General features: G+C 36.7%; 1 protein-coding gene across 5 annotated transcripts in view; it reads left to right on the top strand.

Annotated features, from left to right (window-relative positions):
- Positions 1–24615, top strand: part of mtss1 (MTSS I-BAR domain containing 1) — a 64740-nt gene that overhangs the window by 30801 nt on the left and 9324 nt on the right. For all 5 annotated transcript variants that reach the window (XM_067373784.1, XM_067373782.1, XM_067373781.1 and 2 more), the window contains 4 exons: positions 12407–12491; positions 12610–12701; positions 14410–14484; positions 24159–24316. In XM_067373784.1, coding sequence (XP_067229885.1) covers positions 12407–12491; positions 12610–12701; positions 14410–14484; positions 24159–24316 — 410 coding nt within the window. The remainder of the gene's footprint in view (positions 1–12406; positions 12492–12609; positions 12702–14409; positions 14485–24158; positions 24317–24615) is intronic.

The raw sequence follows: 24615 nt of genomic DNA, 5'->3' as shown, positions 1-24615 counted from the left end.
TTTTACAGTATATTTGATCAAATGAACGCAGCCTTGGTGAGTGTAAAGGGGCGGTCACACTGCACTTTTTGTTCCATTGACTTCCATTCAAATGCATGCCAATGAGTCAGACCGGAAACGCAAGCTCGTGCGAAAAATGTCGCATTTCGCTGCGTTCCAAAGTTCAAGTTTGGTGAACTCTGACCTGCGAATTCGCATCACGTGAAGACGTGCGACCAGTAGAAGATCGATTTGTCACGGCATGACCTCTTGGCTGTATTAAAAGAATTATATTTTTTGCAGTAAAGTAGAGTAGGTTCTATATTTTTACATTTTGAATGTATTGCTTTAAGTTATGGGTTGAATTCATGTTTATAAAAAAGACGTTGTAGACAGTGACGTCATATCACGACCGTTACAGCATCCGAATAAATTTTGCACGTTTAAAGTCTAGTGTGACCGCGGCTTAAGACTCCAAACTTTTGAACAAAAATGCATAATAAAAAACAGAAAATGTAGTAATTTTGTCATTATTTACTGATAATCCTCTACTACAGTGAGTTTTTAACCAATCTGACTGGATAATGTATTCAGTGAATTGTGTAGAATCGTTCAGAGTGGTTTTGTGAACTAAAAAGATCCATTCATTAAATAATGACAGAATTTTCATTTTTGAGTAGACTATCCCTTTAAGTATCATCTTATTATACAGAGAATAGTTATTTTTATTTTATACGTTGCTCTTTCCTGTGATTCACCCTCCATGATAAATCACATTGACATGAATGGACTTCTCCTTTAGCAGTGATTCTCTTGCCATTGGATTTATTTCATTATATGTGATGGTACGTTCTCTGTTGAAAAGGCCTGCAAAAACTTGCCTTGTGAATCATAAGGTTGGTGCCATGCAGTGGATGTGTTCCCTTGGGGCCGTTTTTTTTTTGGATTTTAAAAGAACAAATGTTTTAGTCTCTTCTCTAGTCTCTCAAGGAACTCATGACTGGTTACCACAGTGGTAGATGTTGCATAATTAGTTGGCACACCCAATGTTTTATCTAAAGTGAAACTGCCTCTGGAGTTTCATATAATATTTTCAGCATCATTGAATTACAGTATGACATGAGTTTTAAATGTATTGCACTAAAAAATGACAAGATCTGGATAAAATTGCCATTCCAATTTTTCATTGGCTTTGTGGCATGTTAACAATTTATCTTTGAGCATCTGAAATTTGTTTTTTATGACTGATTTCAGATTTCGACCCTTAAACAAAAGAATTAACTGTGGTTGTTTGTTTTATGTCCATCAGGTGGTTTCTTTACCGGAATAAGCTGCAAGTTGTACCAGACTTTATGCTGTTAGTCAAAGTCTATCTGCGGGAGACTAGGCACAGGCTAGCAGGAGACGGAAACTTACAGATAAGAAAAAAAAGCTTGAACACTGAATCATGGGCTCATGGAAAGGGGTATCACACATCAGGAACATAAAAAACCTGACATTTCCGTTCCACAGCATTTTTGTAGCACGTTTTTGTGACTCTTTATAAATGTATAAATAAAAAGGAAGGCGTCTGAATCATGAGCAGGCGTTGAATGTCGAGTCTGTGCTGTGGAGAGAGTCAGTGGGTGAAGTGAGTAGGTGTGAACAGTGACGGACTGTGTAACACGGACACACTGGATGCTTTTGTGTGGGCCGGACATGAGTGGGCACCAGCTAAACTAGTGTTTGAAGAATGAAGTAATGGAGTTTATTTTGGACACCGTTTAATAGAGCGGCAAAGAGGGAGTACAGACACGAGGATGGGATGACTATATGGTCATGTTTGGAAAAAAAAGTGTGAGATCTTTGACTTTCATTTTTTTTTTTGATTAACAAAATGCTATTACCAAGTTAGATGCAATAAAGCAGGAACTAAAAAATTATGTTAATTAGTGGTTTTTGTTTGAAATTTATTTGTAACATCTGTGGCAACGAATCTACTCGGATCATGCGAACAGTGAAAGTTGATCTAAGGCTGTCATGTTTGTCCAAATGTCATATGGACCACTTTTGTACATTTCTTGTTTTTATAGACGCGTGTTAAACCAAACCCAGATGTTATGCAGTCTATGCCCACAGATCATCTGCTTGCAGAGGAATTTCTTGAGGGATACCTTGTTCATGTTGCTCCTCAATCCGTACACTATAGCGCTTCACAACAACGTCTGTGTTAAAGAACGTTTTATTTACATCTGCTTTACTTAGTGCCGAAAATACCAGGTGTAAACGGGTGTGTCTCCCTTGTCTACTTGTGATCTGATCGACCAAAATGCATCTTAATACCAGTTGTAAACAGGGCCTTAGTGGACTCTGCTATAACTGCAGAAAAAAAAAAAAAGAAACGTTCCTCTGCTCCATGGTGTTGAACATGAAAAGTGAAAAGTGACATACAGTCTCTGTTCATCTGTTCTCTTAATAAATAAATACATAATCCCACCCAACTTAATGCATAATCTTGCCCCTATGCTCGTTCTGTAAGTTTAAACATATGATTTATGATTAAACATGAAAATGTTAACAAAAACAAAAGCTGTTAAATGCGTTATCAATAAAATTAAAATGACGGTTAGGACTGTCCGTCAAAATAACAGACAATGAGAAAGTCTAATGCAACCACTGCGTAGGGCGTTTCTGTGGCAGATGTTTTGAACTCACATGACCCAGTGATCATTTGGAACACAAACTGCCTAGAGCTTTTATCTTGTTTTGAGGCTTGTGGCAAAGTGGGGCCTCCATGACTCACGTGGAGAAAGGAACCAAGTGGTACAAACGCAACCCTGTGATCCAGTGGAGAACATCCTCTTTCCATACATGCTTTTTAAACAAGAATCACAAGTCTGCATATAAGATCTTTTGGCCAAGATGCACGCTTGTGTGGCTTGAAATAACAGCAATTGTTGTACCCAGTGATTGTAGCTTTTAAAAGTAAATTTTAAAAATAGTGTTTCTTTTTTGCTTTAAAAGATTAGTTCACCCAAAAACGGCTGCATACAATGATATCATACAGTAACCACAGACTGAAGATCCAAATAGGACATTCAAGCACCATAAAAGTACTATAAATTAATTCTATAGAATTTACACTGATTTATGAGCTATATATAAAGCTTTGTATGAGGAACAGAACAAATTTTACACTTCCATTCAACAGTTTGAGGTTGGTAAGATTATTTTATATAATATTTTTCTTTTTTAAAAAATTCTTTGTTCTCAGCAAAGCTGCATTTACTTGATGAAAAATACAGTAAAACAGGAATAATGTGAGGGGGGAAAAAGTTTTTTTTTTTCTGTATGACTTTATTTTAAAATGTAATTTATTTCTGTGATGGCAAAACTGAATTTTCAGCATCATTACTCTACTCTTTAGTGTCACATGATTCTTCAGAAACCATTCTATGCTTATTTGGTGCTCAAGAAAAAAATTCTTGTCTTATTTTTTATTTTATTTTTTTTGGTATGTCATTTTGGCATTTAGGCTGATATAAAAGGGATAGTTCACCCAAAAATGAAAATGTGAATAATATATGTGAATAAAAGCTTAAATTAAATCTGTTCAGTGTATAAAGTGATCATGTCTCTTCAGAAAATTGACTAAACCACTCAATTCATATGGGTTAGTTTTATGATTTCTTTATGAACTTTTAGAAAGTTTCTACCTAAAATAGGCACCCTATGAAGTTCAATGAGTTTGACTGTGCCAGCTTTTCTACAACATAATCTTGCTCACAAAACAAAAATGACCTTTGCTTGGCTCTTTTTTTTGTTTCACTCAGTTGAAAGATCTTGCCAGCTCTCAGCTAGCTGATATGGTGTTTTGTGTTTAAAACCCTCCTGCCAACCTATGACAACCCTATTTATTTTCAGATTTGCTGAATGATAGCACACAGAGGTAAGAGGAGTCTGTTTCACAATCCTAGTGCTCATGTGGAAAAAGTTTGAGAAATTTTAGACGAATTGCATTTTTGCATTTTGCACATTTAGATGTATGAGTTTGTGCTTTATATTAAGGAAGGATAATACAGACAACGCCTGAAGGTCAGGAAGGACTCGGGATGCCTTGGTATGCCGTGACAGATCATTTAAAGTCAGCTAAGGGAGGAAGTTTGTCCCCAGACGTGGTTTACGAGAGTGTCCCGACCTTGGTGGGGAAGGCAAGCCACTGACCGTTTCCTTTGGAAACACACACACCACCACTGAAATGACCTGTGACCGCTCTGTCTCAGGCTTTAACTATTTTTGGTTTGAATTTGAACACAGCACAGAAAACAGTAGTCCCATTCGGAAGGTTCCACGACACTTAAGTGAAATTAATTATGTGGTATGATGTCACTAGGAAAATAGTTTGACTAGGGCTTTGTTTTAGGTTTTTGGGGGTGAAAATGGTACATTACATGCTATAGATCAGTTCAACTGCTGTTTCTTGGGTAATAACGGTGCACATTGAGTTTTGCGTGCATCTGTGAGGGTTTGTGTGCTTGTACATGCTTCCTTGAAGAGATTTGCAATTCATTATCCCCCTGAAGGGCACACATGACCTGAATGAAGCTGAATTGGCAACTCTTCAGTCCACTGGTCCCTGAAGTCCAAGCAGGATGGCTGGCGATTCTGCTGACGTTGCCTCTAGCTGATCTGCTACAGGGTCAGCCGTCATTGACAAAGATGCCTTATATAGACAAGAGCTTTTCCTTGTATTGCACCTTCATCTGTCATCATGATTCTGAACTCAGTGCTGTTGAAATCTTGAAGTGTTAAAGAGGGAGGAATGCCTCTATGAATGTGATTTCTACCAGAACGTCATACTAATACATAAGAAGGGTTTTGTTGCAAAACAAGACAATAAAGATCTTTTGCTGAATGTTAATATCTTCCCTCTGAACCAGAGAGAATAAGATTTAGACTAGCTAATTGATCCCTATAGAGAATATTTCAATGTTTGCCTGCATATATTTACCCTTTCCTGACATTTTAAAGCCTGTTCACATCACGTTTTTGTCACTGAAGGCACTTACATGATTTTATAACAAGGCAATGCTTATAAAATTCCTTCTTTTTTTGCAGGTTGTCATTTTTTATTAATGATTTCTTTTTTTTTCTTTTTTTTTGATGCTGAAAAAGACACCAAACATTCAATTATATATATAATATATTATATATATATAATATATTGTATATTATCTTATATATTTTATATATTTTATAATATACTTTTATGAGCAATTTAAAGTACCAAAAAAAGGCATTATACTTTGGTGTAATTTCTTTGCATTAGATTTGATACAAACAGGACTTAACACTACTGAGAAAAGTGCACCATTGTGTATAAGAAAATGCACTTAACGGATTCATGCAATAATGCTAATCAGATTTGCTTGCATAAATAAAAATGCTTCATTAAGACACTCTTAATATTTCACTTCCTCATGTGGGGTCATTACGGTTCAGCAGTTTTTCAAGGAGACCAGCTGGGAGTGTAGACCTCTGGTGTTCGCTGGCTGATGTCAGTACAATGAAATAGCCTGTGAACCCTGAGGAGAGACATATAATGTTTTATTACTGAATCTTCTCCCAGTAGTTAAAGGTGGGTGATATTCTGATGCAACGTTGTTTTAACAAGATATTGAGCTGCGGAAAGTTTGTGGGAGTGAACAGGCTTTGCAAAACTTTTCCCTGAAATCTATTGATCTTCAAATGAATTTGGTTGAACTATAGTGTAATAAATGTTTTAAGCACATCATCACTGAATAGTTTACTCTGATCTGACCTGCAAACTGGCATGCAATGAATTAAGAAGTTTTATTTCAGCACTCACATTATTACATTGTTTGCATTATTTTTAATTCTCTATAATAGTCTACTCTGTCTCTGTCTCTGTACCCGATAATCAAATGGACTATTTTTACTTTTACAAATGGAAGTTAAAGGGGTCCTTGATTATGATTTCACCTGTTAACTTTAGTTAGTGTGTAATGTTGCTGTTTGAGCATAAAAAAATCTGCAAAGTTACAACACTCAAAGTTCAGTTTGAAAGGGAAATATTTTCAGAAATCTCTTTTTAAGGACTACAGCAAACGGCTTGTAGGGACTACAACAAGCTTCTTCCTGGGTTGGTGACATCACAAACCCCAAAATTTACATAAACCCTGTCCCTGAGAACATGCAACAAAGGGGGTGAGGCCATGTTGGGCTGCTTTAGAGAAGAGGAAGAGTTGTTGTAGTAGAGTGTTGTTGCCATGGCGTTATTTTACGCAGGACTGCTTCACAAACGAAGGCCAATTTAATGCTGGATTTGCACAAAAGATTAACATGACGGCACATGCTAGTGGATGAGTTGAATCAACTCAACAGCAACTACATAAATGTATCCACTTACCATTAAGAAACATCCAGTTGCATTCTAAAAGTTGTAACTTCTTCCTGAGTCTCTCCATCAGTGTCGACTCCGGTTTGAACAATGTAAGGCTGAACACCGTTACTGACAATCATCATTTTGGCTGCGTGAGATTCTCCAGCTTTGTTGTTGTTGAGCAACTGAAGCATGAGCTTTTAAATCTCCGCCCTCTTCTGGAAAGGGGGCCGGGAGCAGCAACTCATTTGCATTTAAAGGGACACGTACAAAAACGGTGTGTTTTTGCTCACACCCAAATAGGGGCAAATTTGACAAGCTTTAATAAATGATCTGTGAGGAATTTTGAGCTGAATCTTCCAAGACACATTCTGGGGACACCAGAGACTTAAATTATCTTGTAAAAGGTACCTTACACCATGAGCATTGCATTTTTTAATAGTTTTAAATGTTTTATTATTATTATTATACTACAGGAAAAACTAATGTGCTGAACACATTTGTTTTATTATTTATATACTGACTTGATACCAAAGTACCAGAACTTTAGCCATCTTTAGTGTACACGTGACGTCATTTTGTATGTGTGAGTGTGATCAAGATGTGTGATCAAGGTGTGCTGTGTCTGTGTGAATGGTTGTCTTTGTCCACAGAAAGGCCTCTTTTAAGCATCATATCACAGACAGCAGTGAGTGCTTGTTAACTAAGGTTTCATTCTTCAGGCCTCTCTCTCAATCTGAATGAATATATTGTGACTGACCCGCGGTCAGAAAACTCAATAGAGAATCTGAGATAGAAACGGAACGCTGTGAATGCTGGCCCAATGCTCTTTCTGTCCTCCTTAGCTCTCTTCATACAGCCAGCTTATGTGCAGGGGAATTAAATTGTGGCTAAGCAAAAGCTTTTCCATTGAGGAAAACGTGGAAAGGTTTATTGCTCTTGAGCAAACATGATTTTGACCGTTTAAGGTGATGAGGCCGCCAGCTAGGTGTGCGTAACTGAGCGTGTTGTTCTTCTGAGGTTGTGTGCAAAGGCTTGGCTTTATGTTGAGTTATGGACTCTTTTCTAACGGCACAAGCGAGTGGAAAGTATTTGTGCGCTGACGGAAACGTACAGTCTCTCCGTCAGTGATAAAGACCATCTTTGTGTGATTAAGAGGTTTAATGGGGATCATACATCACATTGGCAAGAACAGTGAAGAACCTTTTTGTATTAGACACAATGATCTAAGTGCTTGAATGTTTTAATATGGTTTCAGAAAAAATAGATTTGAATTTGATTCTTGCACCTTTTTTCCCCCCTAGGTATTATTTGGGGTTTATAAATAAATGCATATTTTTATATATAATTTATGTATAATTATTTTTTTTTTTTTATAATTATTATATATAATATATATATATATTTCTGTATTAAATATTTATATTTTTTATAAAGATAAAAAACAAACAGTGTGTGTAAATATGTGTAATATATGATTTTTTTTTTCTTTTTTTCTTTCCCTTCAGGTGTTTCACATAAATATCATTATAGTGTAATGGTATTCTTTTGAAATTGTCCTATGGTAATACAGCATGGTATATGAATTGGTAATCAGTCATTCAGAACCGTGGTAGATATCTAATTACCCTCACGTTACTGTCTGATTCCATTGTAAAGCTACTGAATGGATTTGTAAGTATTAGACTTTTTTTTTAATTAATTCTTTTTAATGTGTGATAATGCATGATTTTGATATCAACCATGCTTCATTATAAAATTAAAATTTGTGTATATCTGAATAACATTGCTTATATAATTGGAACAGAAATCACGAACTGGCTCCCAGCTCAGCCCAAATTTGCTACCTTTTTTATCTCCATCATTTTGCCCCCAGATTTATTTTTAATATTTAAAAATGTTTTTTAGTTCATTAACTTGAGAATTCCCCCCCAACCCCTGCTATTTTCTCACTTTATTTATAGGCACAGGAGAGAGAGAACTGCAAATTATGGGTAAAATATAGGATTTGGAAACAATTCGAAGCTAGATTCGTATCTACAGATATTAATACATGTGTTAGAGCATGTGTGCTAACCGCTAAGCCACAACTCCATCCCAACTGTTTTAAAAAGTGGTATGCAATTGTTTGGTAATGTTTTTAATACATAGCCACAAAAGATAGATTAATCTGATTTAGACAGTAACAAGCAGTTAAATTAATTGAATGCTCCCTATTGTGGTTTCCACCAAGCATAACAGATGCTTTTAAAGTGGCTGGAAAATTGGCAAGCCGGTGACGTTTTATCCCAAGAATATACAGAATGGTGCAATCAGCTTGATCCGTTACTCCTACAAGGAATTAAAAAAGGGAAGAACAAATTTCACACGGTTTTTGAATTGGCAACAATTTTTGCCTGACTTCAAAAGGGGTTTATACTGAAACACCTGTAATTATAGAGTTGGAGAACTATTCTTACAAAGTTTGTTTTTTTGAGCTGCTTTTATTCGAGACCGGTTGATTGACATCAGAGACATTTGAAAAGTTTTAATGTCTCAACTCAACCCCCCAGCAGATGTGTTGAGATCTTGCGTGTGACATGTCACGACAGTAATGTGACTCATTGAGCGTCAGCCTGAGGCGTCGGGGTGTGACGTCCCACCTCCCCAGTCAAATGAGTTGACTTCAAAACATCAACAGAGACCAGTTTGTGGCAGTAGTTGCTGCGCTGAAGATCACGCTCACAGCAACAAAAAGACCAGTGAGGTGCATGATATGACATGTCTAGTCGAACTCCCGCTGGAGGAACAGTCAGATTTTAGAGAGCACACATTTGCTGCCCCCAGCTATAGATCGGGGAAATGCTTACCAGGAAGTACAGTGACAGAGATGTAGATTTATGAAGAACTTCAATGGAAAAAACAGAACAGTATCAAGAATTCACTTCAGTTATAGGGTTATAATTCGACTGTTGTCATTGCTCGAGCATTGGACTTTTAACTTGCATTATGCATGCAAGGTTCACTTTACTTGCGCGTTATTGTATGTTATGTAATACATATATTATATAGTATATATTTACATTACCGTGCTTTAGGGATGTGATGGTGAGGGAATTTTCCCACCGGTTAATCGACGTGTGACAACACCGGTAATACCGGTACCACTAGGGGCGGGGACGTTGGAGTTTTTCCCTCTCTTGCACCCCGCTTTTAAATCACCAATTCGAAAGCCAAAGTAAAATGCACACGGCCGTACCACACGGGCATCCATAGCAGTGCGTGTCCACTGGTGCAGAGCGAGCGTTTTCAGTTCTTGCCTATGCAAGTTGAGCTTCATGCTCACGTGGTCCGCACCAAGTGAACACGCACCATTATGAATGCCTGTGCGGCCGTTCACATTTTAGTTTCACTTTCAAATTAGTGACAATTTGGGTAGCAGTTGCTTGAATGGTGAGTTCATTACTACTCTTAATGGAAAAACTTTTGTGGGAAAATTGAAAAGTTTACAGCATATCTCCAAATTTGGAATGAGGAGCTGCTACACACACAGAAAGTGAAATGTCTTTCTTAAAGTTCTTTTTTTTTTTTTTTTTTGCTTTAAAGTAGGATTGACTTGAGACCCTTTTGTCCACAAAAGCAATCTGAGTCCACTTTCACAGCCAGTGGGACAGTATGAATGCAGGCAGAGTTAATTGTGTTCCTTTATACTTTTTGTTTCAGACTGTTTGTACAGTCTTAACTTAATTAATTTTAATATTTCAGTCACTGTGTCTCACTGGGTCGAGTATGTTAATAGCAATTATGTAATTTTAGAGTTTCCGACTCATCAGATGTGACCTTTTTATGTGTTTATGGGTGGGTGGGTTAATGGATGTATCATTGCGATGTAATGCATAATCTAACTAGTTTATCAGGTTTTGTAATCAGAATTATTTAGAGAGTAATTTATCACACATACAGGCTAATAGTATACCAGTCTAGTCAGTTCCTTTCCCAGACGTGTACCTCAGCTGTTATCAAGTGAATAGATGAATTCCTCTCAGATTAGTGATTAAATGTAGCTTTTTTTGGCTGTGCTTCTCAGCTGTACATGTGTTAGCCCAAAAATGTAGCATCTTTTTTTTTTTTTTTTTTTTTCCTTAGCTGACTTTAGGTTGGAAAAAGTCAAACAAAGTCCAGCAGTGTGTGTGGCCCTAAAATGAGATGCCTTTACTGATTGTGAGAGATTGTTTTTCCATATTTTCCTTACCTAGAAAATGAATAATTTGAAAGGCAAAGTAATCATCGTGTTATAATGAATACAATTCATACCGATTGTTTCGCACATTGTATTGCTAAATAAATTAATTTTAGCTAGATGAAGTTTGCAGTGTGTAAACAACTTTGTTGATCATAATGGGCGCGGTCTAGTTTTGTACTTGCTAAACTGTGTCGTTACTAACCAAAGATAATGAGTGCATAGGCTTGAGGGGCCGTGGAAGAGCTGGTTTTTCTGGCACCGTGTCTGTGGAAAGGGGTTCGTGTGAGCGGTGTCTTGATAAATGTGCAGTGCTCTCCCTGCATGCTGGAGGGTTTGGTGCAGTGATGCATTAGCGTGATTATGCAGAAGCAAAGTAATTGATCTGTTTAAAACTTTGGGGCCACAGCACTAATTACTCAGTATTATGGCACTGAAGAGTTTTATATAAAACCATGCATTATGAGTTGTTTTATAGTTTATTTCCATGTATAAAAATCAGTAATAATTGTGAAATATTACATTTTAAAATAACAGTTTTCTATTTTTAATATATTTTAAAATGGAATTTATTCCTGTGATGGCAAAGCTGAATTTTCAGTCCTTTCAGTTTCACATGATCCTTCAGAAATCCTTCTAATATGCTGATTTGCTGGTCAGAGAAACATTATTACATTGCATAATATTTTTGTGGAAAAGGTGATACATTTTTTTTCAGGATCCTTTGATGAATATAAAGAACATAATTTCTTTGAAATAGAAGTCTTTTGTAACATTAAAAATATATTTACTCTCACTTTTTGATTAATTTAATGCATCTTTGCTGATTAAATATTAATTTCTTTTAAAAGAAAATCTTACTGATTTTTGAACAGTAGTGTATTATATATAATTTATTCAATTAACTGTAAAGAATGTTTATTTTTCCTTAGTCCCTAGCTCTTTTTCTCTATTTCTCTTTCTCTATTTTTATTCTTTAAATGAATTTTTGAGCTCTCATTAGAGGCGTTTTGTATTTAGAGAGGAAATGCTTCTCGGTCAAGATGTCTATATGTGTCCCGTCCTCCCCTCTTCTGGGTCAGAATGCCCTGATGCAGGTACAAGGCCTGTGCTAAAATAAACTAGGTCAAATGTGCTTAGAGACTCTTTTACAGATTCTGAGTGCAGTAACGTAATTACCCACCTCAATGGAATGATATTTCTGCCATTATTTACTCACCTTCATGTCTTTCCAAACCAGTAGGATTGACTTTCTTTATTCCGTTGAAGAAAGTTTGACTGTTGTCCATGCTTTTTTCCATGCAATTACAGTAAAGTGAAACTGATTATTTCAAGTAGTCCATATGATTCGTTCACTATAAGTCTTCTGTCTTTGTGAGCAAATCATTCTTTTCAGCCAGATCTTATCAATGAATCGGTTGAAAAAAGTAAGTCATATGGGTTTGGAACAACATGAGGGTGAGTGAATGATGATAGAAGTTTCATTTTCTTTAATCCGCATTAATGAGAGATCTGTGTTGCTTCGTTTGAACCATACATTCCTGTGAAAGATAAGATGAGTTATGTTGCAAACTGTCTGAGACGTTACCAAATGAAGCCCATTCAGCCATTTATTAAAGAAAGAGTGGGGGAAGAAAGGATTAAAGAGAAGAGAAGAGAAGAGAGGAGAGAACAGAAGAGAACAATGTGATGAAACTGTTCTTTCAGAACTCTTAAGCAACGTGTTTTTCCTCTTGGCATTTTGCAGATTCTGATGGAGCTCAGAATGGAAGATTGTGAGATTAAGGACATTGATATTAATTTCCTTTCTCTTTTTTTCCCTCCAGGAGCGACGAAAGAGATCGGATCAGCTTTGACCAGGATGTGTATGAGACACAGAAGCATTGAGAACAAGCTCAAACTGTTTACCACGTACGACTATTTATTTCTCCTTTGTTTTTTGTAAGCTGATTAGTTAAATTGGTAATGAAGATTATGTATTATACAATGCATTACCTGTATGGACAACTGTGTGTGTGTGTGTGTGTAGGGCTCTCATGGATAACTTGATCACTCCTCTGGAACTGAAAATTGAAGAGTGGAAGAAGGTTGCCAGTCAGCTGGATAAAGACCATGCCAAAGGTATCGGCCTCATTCCCTGTGTGATATAATCGGAATTCGACAGGTTTAGTATTTTACCTTTGTGTGCAAAAAGTTGGCAGGAGGTAAAGTATCATTTTAATCCTTTAATGGAAGTGTTTCAAGCTAAGTAGGGTCGAATTTAAACCTGAAAACGAAAAGTTGGTAAACTCAAGCAGAATAATAATAAAATACCTAGAAGAATATCCAGTGTCATACATCATGTTTAGACTTCACATATTAATGACTTAGACAAATGATTTAATTAATATTACTTAAAGGGGTAATATCTTGATATTTTGAGAGGAGTTCATTATACTATGAAGCAGTTTACAACAAAGTCTTATAGGGATAGTTCACCCAAAAATTTAAATTCTGTCATCATTTGCTCATAGTCATGTCATTCCAAACCCATAAATCTTTGGTTAAAATCTAAGAAGATCCAAAAAGTTCATATAGGCATCGTAAAAATAAATATGAATTTTTAGAAGATTAACCAGTCTCACGGGTTTGGAACGACATGAGTGTGAGAGAATCATGACCGAATTTTCATTTTTGGGTGAACTATCCCTTTAAGAGTAAAAGTGCCCATTAAAAACTAAGTTATGATTGTTTTTGGTTAAGTGGACCTCAGGGCAAAAACAGGGCGATAAAAGAATAAATCGATTCTCATTTTTATGAACCAATTCTTAAATCCAAAAAAAATTATCTTTTAGTCTGTGCTGTTTTCAGTTGATGAATGAACAAAACTATGGCATGCCTCCCATCCAATAAATCGCAATAAGCTTTGTGCTTTGTTACTTTTGATATGAAACAAAGTCTTAGATTTTAAATTCTGCCTTTTTTATCATGAAATTCAAACGATAAATACCGTTTTGGTGCTCTTTAATGTGGCGTGAAAGATTGCTGATGCCACAATTTAAATGTTTATAATTTCAAAAACTAATTGGAGTAGAATAAATATATAATTATAAAGTTAGTATTATAACTTTTATTAATATAAAAAAACACATTTTTTTGTATACAAATCTTTTAAAAAAAGTTAATATTAAACTTCAATATTATAGTAATGTAGCCTAGTACCAACTGACTCCCTGTATAGTTCACAGATAGTTGAAATTTTTTCTTTGAGAAAATTTGCCATATACTGTATATCCAAATGAATTGATATCAAATTGAATCAGAATCAAATCGAATCACAAGCTTGTGAATCGAAATCGAATAGTGAAATTTGTGTCAATACCCAGCCCTAGCAAAAAAAAAAAAAAAAAGTAAAAAAATGATATCACCACCCCTTTAACAACATCACTGTCAGAAAACCTGTGCTATTAGCTGCACTGTTAATTATTAAATGGCTCTTAACTCTGTGGGAGTCCCTCAGACAGTGATATTACAGCTCATAATGGATCATTTATTCATAAGAACAATCCATTATGTCATATAAAATAGGCGTTCAATCAGTTGCCTTGCAACTTGCCATTAAATGCGGCTACACCCACACGATCTCCTGCTCAGCTGTCTGGGGTTGCTAAGGGGTCGTTTCGTTTGACATCACTGTGAATAATTTATTAGCAGTGCTTGCTAAGGAAGGCAGTTATTGTTGCTCATATTTAAGATTAGGGATTTGAACAGCTGCCTTGATTAACATTTATCTTTTGCTTCCACTGAAGAGTCTAATGTTCTTCTTTTCCTGCCTGTGTTGTTTTTTTAGAATATAAGAAGGCACGTGCAGATATCAAGAAGAAATCTTCAGACACAATTAAACTGCAGAAGAAAGTTAAAAAAGGTAAGATCTGACTGCTTGGATAGGAAATCATTGAATGAAAGTCACCGAGGCTGAACACCTTGGGTAAATAATGTCTTAATAATGCTCTGTGAGTTGCAACATATAAAGAGTCCTGTTGTCTTGTTACACAAACACTCACACACACACATGCTTACACACTTTCTCAAATTACTGCCTTAGATCTCTTTGTCTTAACACAATAGGACATGCCTATGACTTCTGTTGGCACCACACCTTGTGTTGTCATAATACCACGACCTGTGTTGTCATGGCATCAACCTTGGCGATCTTGCCCCTGGTCAAACTGTTTATATTTTAACAGCTTGACAAAAAACAAAATCTAGCCAAGAGTTAACAAAGTAAAGTAATGGAATGATGAGGATATGGTTTACCAACAAATCATAATACATGTTTTTTTGGGAGAATCTCACATCACCTATTAATACCTATAAACATATAATATGTCTAGGTCATAGTTCACTCCAAAATCACAAGGGGGAAAAATTATATTTTGCAAAAAAAAAAAAGAAAGAAAATTAAACTTGTTTGCAGAATCACCATATTCATACTCAAATGATCATTACTGTAATGCAAATAATAATAATTTCAGTTGTATTTATGCATCATGGTAGTAATTGCTTTGTACTTTTTATAGATTGTGCTGATGTAAATAAAAATTGTATTGCAAAAGTTGAAAGAAAAAAAATCAAAAGATCTGTGTTAATATTATTGTTGATATAACTATCATAGCATTTATTCATATTCAGAATTTAAAAATCAAAAGTTTGTTTTAGTAATTTGTTTTTTGATTTTTGTTACTTACATTTTTTTATTTCTGTTTAGCAGTGTTGGGCTTTACTTATTTATTTTACTTATTTATATTTGAAAATGTGAATCGTTCATCATTTTGCAAGCAAAGATGGTGATAAAGAAAAAATGTTGGAAATATTTCAGTTTTAAACCATGGAGGCGAGCCAGTGGATATCACACAGACAATGTGCAAACTTTGTGCAAGAGTTAAGTCTCAAACCCCAGTCAATTATTCACTACAGAATCTGAAAGTAAAATTGACCAAGCTTTCTTCATCTGACGCTGCATTAACATTTAATATGCATAATTCGCATGAGAATAGTATTGCGATGCAAAAAAGTTTTGTTTTCTTTTTACAAAATGTAATTGGTTTCTTTGATTTTAGTGTGTGAAACATGGTTTGGACATGTTTGTGAGATTCAGCTTTGTGTATTAAATAGTTAACAGATTTTGAGAGTGGTGGAATGTGGCACAAGATGAGTTCTAGATGGTGGAAGAGCCATGATGGATTGAATACATGGAATAAAGGTGGATAGAGAGATGCGTATGCAGATGTGTTCTGTCATTATGGTGGGTGTCGTCTGCTTCAGCTGTGTGTGGGCAGCAGTAAGAGACTGAATAGTCATTCGCTGTTCACTTCTGCTCTGGTCTGTTTGAGGGGTCAAAACGCCTGCTAGTCTATATTCTGCATCCACCCTTACGCAAATGCTTATTCAACATTTCCAGAGGATGTGATTAAAGAAGTTACTTTTGAAACATCAGTTTTCGGTGTGCTCATACATATACAGTAAATCATAAAATTAGTTAGATCAGGGGTTTTCAAGCTTTCTGGTGCCAAGAAAGCTTGTTATGATGATCTCCTTTTATTCAGCAAGGATAGATTGAATTGATTAAAAGTGACAGAAATATTTTGTTATCATGTACAATTATTTACTATTTCAAATAAATTCTGAACTTTCTATTCATTAAAGAATTCTGAAAAATGTATTATGAATTCCACCAAAAACATTTAGAGGCACAACCGTTTTCAATATTGATGATGTTTCTTGAACACAAAACCAGCATATTAGAATATAGGGCTGGGTTGGAAATATACATTTCTTGATTTTAATCTGTTCTCATTTTGATTTATTTATTTTTTTTTTATTTTTTTTATTGATTTTTTTTTTTAATCTTCTCATTTTGAAAATTCATGTCCCCTTATCTTAATTTTAAATCTTGTATTTAAAAAAAATGGTGGCTAAAAGGTTATTTTATGCATGTTTCTGTACATTTGAGGAAATGAGCAGTTTTTGACAGAACATTGTCACTGGAATAGCTCATAGCTCAAGGCCACACAAACTTTCAGAGGAAAGAGATCCCCCATCCTTCCTTCCATGGCATGTCATCTTTCCCAACGTTGGGAAAACACCCTGTGGTCATACACTCCCTTTCATATGGAAGGGTGCTGCGGCTGCACAATCTGTCTTGTCTTGTATTTAGGAGTAATATGACCTTTGATCCAGTGTCTTTTGGAAACAGTCACTGATTTTGAAAACTGAAAAGCAAGATCTGTATAATTAGGCTGGACATGTTCCCTCTGAGGTTATTCATGCAAGATATTTTCTTCAAATTCATTAGTAATTCTAGACTGTTTGTATCTCCTTGGTTTGAATCGATCAGTGTTGGTCTTATATTTGCATTATTTAGCATTAGTTCAACTTACCTGTAACTTAGTTTTATTTACTCACTAAAGCTAATTTTACTTGGAATTTTTCCAAATCCGAGTAAAAATTGGCATTGAAACTCACCAGTTGCCCAGTACCTTTTTTATGAATTTCAACAATGCATAGTGTTGAGAATCTGATATTGCTTAATGCGATCATCAAATCGCAACGGTTGTGATGTAATTATATAAATATATAGTTTGCCACGCTGAGTTTCAGAGTACTGTAACAGCACTCTGCATTTAAGAACGCAACATTCGTCATGAGACGTTTATGAATTTGTTGTTGTCAACAAAGAGAAGCGATAAGCTATCTCTGCAGTGCGTGATCAGGTTTTCTTTTTTGTCTTTAGCTGATCACATGCCTCCTCCCTCTAAGAGAGTCCTTCACTATAATGTTAGTCATCTGCAGCAGTATGAGGAAAACATGGCCTTGTCTTGACACAATCTGAATCATAAGATAGGGGCAGAATGAAGTGTTAGCATAAGTGATTCAGAGGCTAGCGCTTTTATATCACCACAGCACACCCATAAACCCATCGCTGCACTGTTTGATTTACTGCTGTAACTCACATAGATGGTGAGAAAATGAAATAAATATGGCGTCTAGACCTATGATGCGTCTCGGAGTGCACATTCATCTTTATAACTTACATTTGCATTACTCAGAGGTCTATAGGGGCAGACCGCTCAGAAGACTTGGACGCGTCTGTGTGGGGATCGTGAAGAAAGAGCATTGGAACTGAATTATTAAAACTCATGCACATTAGTATTCCAGTGCCGTTGCCACTGTGTATGAGATGGAAGGAAGAACCAGAGCTCTGGATTTTCTGCTCTCTCTCTAGTGTTTGAATTAACTGCATATCATTATTTAGACCTAGTATGCGAAATGGTATACATACCAGTGGCCAGTTGCATAAACTTAGCCACTATGTAAAGACTGTGTCTTAAGAACTAGTTTGACTAACTAGTAGGGGTGTAACGGTACACAGAAGTAACTGTTCTGTACGTACCTCGGTGTTGGGGTCACGGTTCGATACAAGTTTGATACAATAGGAAAAATGGTCACACTTTAGTTTAGGGTCCAATTCTCACAATTTTTTCCTCATTAAACTCCTAATTACTGCTTTTTAATAGTTATCCTGGTAGTTGTTAATTTTAGGTATTGGGTAGGATTAAGCGATGTAGAATAAGGCATTAATTCCCCCCTGAGGTAGATGGTACAGTATAGCCTCCTATAGTGTATCAAGCACTAAGCAGTAAACAGAATGCACTCTTGCATAGGTCATATTTTTTGCAGGGCTGATAAAAAGAAAATGTATTTTGTCTCAACCAGAGGCATCTTGAGTACAAAATAAAGAGAATAATAAAAAATAAAACTTGTGCATTAGGTGTGTTACAATCTGCTCCACTTAAACTATATTTAAACATTCAAAGCTTAAGCCCAACCTTCTTATACTTAATTTTCCACATTCTACTCCATTTCGCACACAGTCGAATGTGCAAGCCTTTTAAAGTGTGCTCCTTTGTTCGTGAGCACAGAAAGACACGTTCGATCTAGAGGATGGCTGCGTCCGAAAACCTATGTAGCTGTCTTGCTGAGGCAGTATAACAGTTTAATGATCTACAGCAACATAGCGCAAGCTTTGGTGAGAACTAAACAAATATTTAATTACTACAGTAGTAATTTCTCGATAGAAATATCAAAATTGAAATATGTTGATCAAAATCGTACATTTATACACAAACTGAGCAGCAAACGCAACCTTCGGACGCCATCTTTATTTTTCTAGTTTAACTGTCACAGAATGGAAAGCACAGGATTGTGGGATATCAACGGCAGCTAAGGATACATCTATGCTTCCTTCAAAAATCAATCTGAGGAAGGTATCTCATGAGAGAGGAAGTGAAGCTAACATTGGATTCGGACGTGCCTTGATGCCTTCTTACCTTGAAATGTGTCCTCGGAAGGCAGCATTTTTCAGTTTTTGGATGCAGCCAACATGTTTTCAAGCGCTCAAGTCATTCGCATATGCACTGTTCTTCTTCAGAGCTTTTTCCTGTTGTGGTGGTTGGCAAACCATTTCATTTACTACGTGCGCCCCCTTCTGGATTGGAGCATGGATCACCTTTGACTGACTGTATTTGTCATCTGACTGCATGAGCCGTACCGTGATGGTTCGCAACAAATACATGAATAGCGTTACAACCCCTACTAACAAGCAGTTAACTAATGTGCAATCAGTCTTACTTCTCCAGCTAAAATTAGATTGATGTACCTTTATACGAAACTGACCTTAAGAAGTTAGGACCAGTCTTGAAGAAAAAATTTAGATTACTAACTTTTAAGACTAGTAGTTGTCAAATGTACCAAAATGTGATTCATAAACACCTCTGATTGGCCATTGTGTTGACATGCTCATCGGATATGTCTGTGATTAGCTACAATGATTAATGCACAGCATCGTTTGAAAGCACACACAAGTGAAATTTTGAAAGTTGAAAACGGGAGCATTTGAAAGCAGGCATCCATCAGCGGACTGGTCGGTGATAGACGCCTGCTTTCAAACATTCCTGTGTGTATCTGTGTAAGCGCTCTGTGAAGAACATCATTGATGACTATTTACAACGTTTTTGAAGCGTTGATCATTGAAGCCAATCACAGACATATCCGTTGATAGACACAGAGCTCAAAGCGTCACATTTTTAAAATTCTTAAAATACTTTTGACAACTCTAAAGACTAGTCTAAACTGTTTATGCAATCAGCCACAGGTCTACATTCACACGTTGCCGTGCTCTTATTGGTTCATGGTGAAATCTTTGTGGGTGCTTAGTCTTAATTCAGGAGTCGGTACTGCATTGGATCCGTGATTAACTATCATCATCCTCATTAAGGTTCCTTTGCCCTACATCTCCCAGAAAACCTGCACACCTGCCTTGTGCATGTGTTTATAGAGAGAAGGTGTCTGCTAATGACATCATACCTTCCAACCGCTCGGGATTTCCAGACCTGAGGGAATGTCTCTCTGGCACACACACCTTTGTCAGAATGGCTCTGGATTATTTTACCCTCACCTCCCTTTTCTGTTTTTATATGAGGTTTGTTTTGTTTTATGTTTAACTAGCTCAAACTAAACACCAGAGCGGTGATGCTTTTCTAAAGTGTGCATGAGTCATTCCACTTGGTACTACTTTATATTTTTATAGTGTTTTGAGGGGTTGCTTACTGGCCAAGTGAGTTTTTTTCACAAAGTTTAGTTTATCTCACTTTTGCATTTCTCTCCATTGGCTTGTTCCATTTAAGTTCTGTAAGAGGAAATGGGTTCCTGTAACATATTTCAAATAGAGCTATATTTTTTGTAAGCCATTTGTCTTGCTGACAGGCCGTGGGATTTATCAACAGACCTACTGACCTTTGGCCTTTAAACTTCAGATGGCCCCAGCCTTAAGCTCTCCTACCAAACCTGAGTTCATTTTAGCCTTCGCTTTAGGCTATGTTTGAAGGTGTAATGGCCTTAGAACATCTAAACACACATGCAGCCACAGTCCAGCACAAGGTCAATGCACTCAAGGACCAGGGATCATGTCTTTTCTCGGAAGGTCAAAGAACTTAATTGAGTTTCACAACACTGAGGAGAATTGCTTAAATCTCAAAAATGCATACGCAGCACATGAACGGATTTGAAGAGGTTGTTTAGATTTGCTGCTTGTGCAACATTCGTTTATGTGTTTCTGTTATTCAATTAAAACTGCAACTTAGACTCGAGTGGTGTTCTCTAAATGTTAATGAACCTTATTGTCAGGATTTTAGTCTTTTTAACCAAGAGATTGTAAATTTAAATTGTTAAAATGTTCTGTTCTAAGGTGTATTTGTCACAAATGATTAATATTAGTTTTTCTTCAACTGAAAGTGTCCAAATAGGGATCACTGAGATAAAGTTGGCAGTATTCACCAGGCCATGTGATCTCAACATGGCAGCATATCACTGTCGTCTTCATCTAATGTGAGCAAACATCATAATAAACATGTCTGAAGTACATCTGAAGAAACTTGTAGAGCCTGTGATAATAACCTTACATCTGTCTTGCATGCCAACTTGGAGTGCAGAAGATCAGGTGTCACAAAGGACACCTGAGGTTATTGTTAGCAATAGGGGCAATGAGGTCAGAGATGTATGCTTGTACACGCCTTGCTATTGCGTCCTGCACACAGCTGTCAGAATGCTCTCCTGTCAGTGGAATGCTGAAAATGTAGCCGTGTGTATTTTTGAGTCTAAGGAGCTGTAAGTTTTATATAAACATAGGGTTTTCACAGTGATGTTATAGAAGAATAATTTTTGGTTTCCCAAAGAACCTTTCAGTGAGCAGTTTTTAAAAGAACCATGTTTTTCTTGGTGTAAAGAACATTTAAAAAATCTAAAGAACCTTTTTCCACTATAAAGAACCTTTTGTGCAAAAAAGGTTCCATGAATGATAAAGTTTTTTTCATTGAGCCACAGATTTCAATAAAGAAGATTAGGATTGAATAATCAAGATATTGCCCATCCCTGTCATGCACACTCACACATACACAGTCTGCTGAAAGATGAAAAAGAGAGGAAAAGCTCGGGTCATGTGTTTAAAGCTCCTCACGTGGTGTGTGCTGGCATGAGGTCTCTCTGACTCTGTAAACAGACCTCTAAATGTGATTAACCTCACATTTCTCCCATTGCACTTCATCAGTACAGTTAAAGCAGCAGGAGACAGAAGCAGTCATGAATTTTAGGGCATGTTTCAGTGAATCCAGTCATTTTCATTCTTATTTTCTATCATTATATTTATCTGGATTATATCATATATACAGAATCTCACAAAAGTGAGAACACCCCTCACATTTCAGCAACCATTTTAGTATATCTACTCAAGTGACAATACTATAGAAATGAAACTCTGATACATTTTAGAGTAGTCAATGTGCTGCTTATATAGCAGTATAGATTTACTGTCCTCTGAAAATAACTTAACATACAGCCATTATTGTCAAAATAGCTGGCAACAAAAGTGAGTACACCCTAAGTGATAAGTTGATTTTGTTTAACCATGCAAAGCTACATGTCCTATTCATCATGTTCATGTTTTTGTCTGCTTGACAGGACCATACAAATGTATGGATCTTGTATTAGAGCAGTTAAAATTTGGTGCTTTGGGTACAGTTCTCTCATACTGATCACTGGATGTTCAACATGGCACCTCATGGCAAATAACTGAGGATTTGAGAATTAGAATCGTTGCTCTCCACAAAGATGGCCTAGGCTATAAGAAGTTCGGTAACACCATGAAACGGAGTTACAGCACAGTGGCCAGGGTCATAGAGAGAGGTTTTCCAAGAGGGGTTCCACTTGGAACAGGCCAAAGAAGTTGAATCAAAGAAGTTGAGACATTGTGCTGTGCGTCAGGTGCAGAAGCTGGCTTCAAAAAACAGATACATGAGTGCTGCCAGCATTGCTTTCGAGGTCGCAGAAGCGGAAGGTCAGCTTGTCATTGCTCAGACCATACGCCACACACTGCAACAAGTCGTTTTGCATGACCTTCGTCCCAGAAGGAAGCCTCTTTTGAAGCTGGCTCACAAGAAAGCCCACAAACAGTTTGCTGAAGACAACCTGTCCAAGAGCATGAATTACTGGAACCATGTTCTGTGATCTGATGAGACTAAGATAAACTTGTTTGGCTCAGATGGTGTCCAGCATGTGTGGCGAAGCCCTGGTGAATAGTACCAAGAAAATTGTGTCTTGCCTGCAGTCAAGCATGGTGGTGGTAGCATCACAGTCTGGGGCTGCATGATTGCTGCTTGTACTGGGGAGCTCTGATTCATTTAGGGAAACATGGATTCCAACATGTACTGTGACATTTTGAAGCAGAACATGATGCCCTCCCTTCAGAAACTGGGCCGAACGGCTTGATAATGACCCTGAACACACGGCCAAGAAGACAACTGCCTTGCTGAGGAAGCTGAAGGTGGAGTGGCCAAGTATGTCTCCACACCTGAACCCTGTTGAGCACCTGTGGTGCATCCTCAAGCGGAAGGTGGAGAAGCGCCATGTGTCTAATATCCAGCAGCTCCATTATGGAGAAGTGGAAGAGGATCCCAGCAACAATCTGTGCAGCTCTGGTGAATTCCATGCCCAGGAAGATTAAGGCAATGCTAAATAACGGTGGTGCTCACACAAAATATTGACACTTTGGACAAAGTTTTGACATGTTCACTTAGGGTATACTCACTTTTGTTGCCAGTTATTTTGACTAACGGCTGTATGTTGAGTTATTTTCAGAGAACAGTAAATCTGTACTGCTATGCAAGCAGCACATTGTCTACTCTAAAGTATATCCAATTTTCATTTCTATAGTATTGTCCCTTGAGAACATCCAATAAAATGGTTGCTGAAATGTGAGGGGTGTACTCACTTTTGTGAGATACTATGTATGTATGTATGTATGTATGTATTACATCGGCTACCCTGCTTTGTAGAACCGATTGATATTAGTCATTGAAAAACTCTTATTGGTTGTCCACTGCTGTGTAGTAAAACTATCAAATAGCTACTCTGGAATGTGAGGGACTGTCTCAGTAGCAGTTAGACTTTAAAGGAAAGCACACATGCACACCATACAGTCCACCTGTGTACCATTACCAGAGACCCCAGATCGCTGTCACGCCTGGCCGCAAATGACCAATGAAATCTGCACAGCGAAGCTACAAGAACTGCTATTAGCATTGCAGCAAATATTTGCATGGTGTATTAAGTGTCTATAGAAACTGTACTGCCTCCTAGTGGTTGAACATGATGAGTTTTAACATTTAAATGTATTCCTTTGTTTTGCATTTTAGTATTATTTGTTTGTACAATTATAATAATTACTAATATACTAAATTCATATTTATGTTTTTAATTTAAGCTTTATTTCACTGAATGAAATGTTTTTGTGGTTTTAAATTTAGTTAACAATAACTTCATTGGTTGCGTCATTCTTTAATATTAATTGATCATGTTTTGTGTCCAAGACTTTCAATTAAATGATTTTTGGTCTTTTCTTTGGCAAAATATGGTTAAAAACTGCTTGTTTGTATTGTTCGCGATAATCCTATCAGTGGTTCATGAAATGTTGTTGTGTTTGCGTAGGTAAAGACGATGTGCGGGTGCAGCTGGACAGCGCTCTTCAGGACGTCAATACGCGCTATGCCGTGTTAGAGGAGACGGAGAAGAGAGCTGTGTGTCGAGCTCTTATAGAGGAAAGAGGAAGATTCTGCTCATTTGTCACAATGCTCAAACCTGTCCTGGTGAGTGTCTGAGCAGACTGATAAAAGTTTATATTTTTGCCTGGTTTAAAATCTATATTGTTTGTATTGAGACATACATTTTCATGACATTTTAACATACAAATTTTTTTTTGAACCGTAAAATACTTAAATGTTGTGATAGTATGTATTTTAATGCCTTTAATTGATGCTGTTTTTTTTTTTTTTTTTAAATTAAATGGGATGATTCTCTGTGTATTACAGTAAAACAATGCATTACAATGATGAGAATTAGGGAAACATGAAAATTATGAAGATAATTTAATAATGCAAAACCAGGC

Source organism: Chanodichthys erythropterus, chromosome 21, assembly GCF_024489055.1.
Source record: "Chanodichthys erythropterus isolate Z2021 chromosome 21, ASM2448905v1, whole genome shotgun sequence".
NCBI lineage: Eukaryota > Metazoa > Chordata > Actinopteri > Cypriniformes > Xenocyprididae > Chanodichthys > Chanodichthys erythropterus.
Note: the sequence above shows the minus strand (reverse complement) of the source record. Positions and strands in the feature narration are given on the sequence as shown.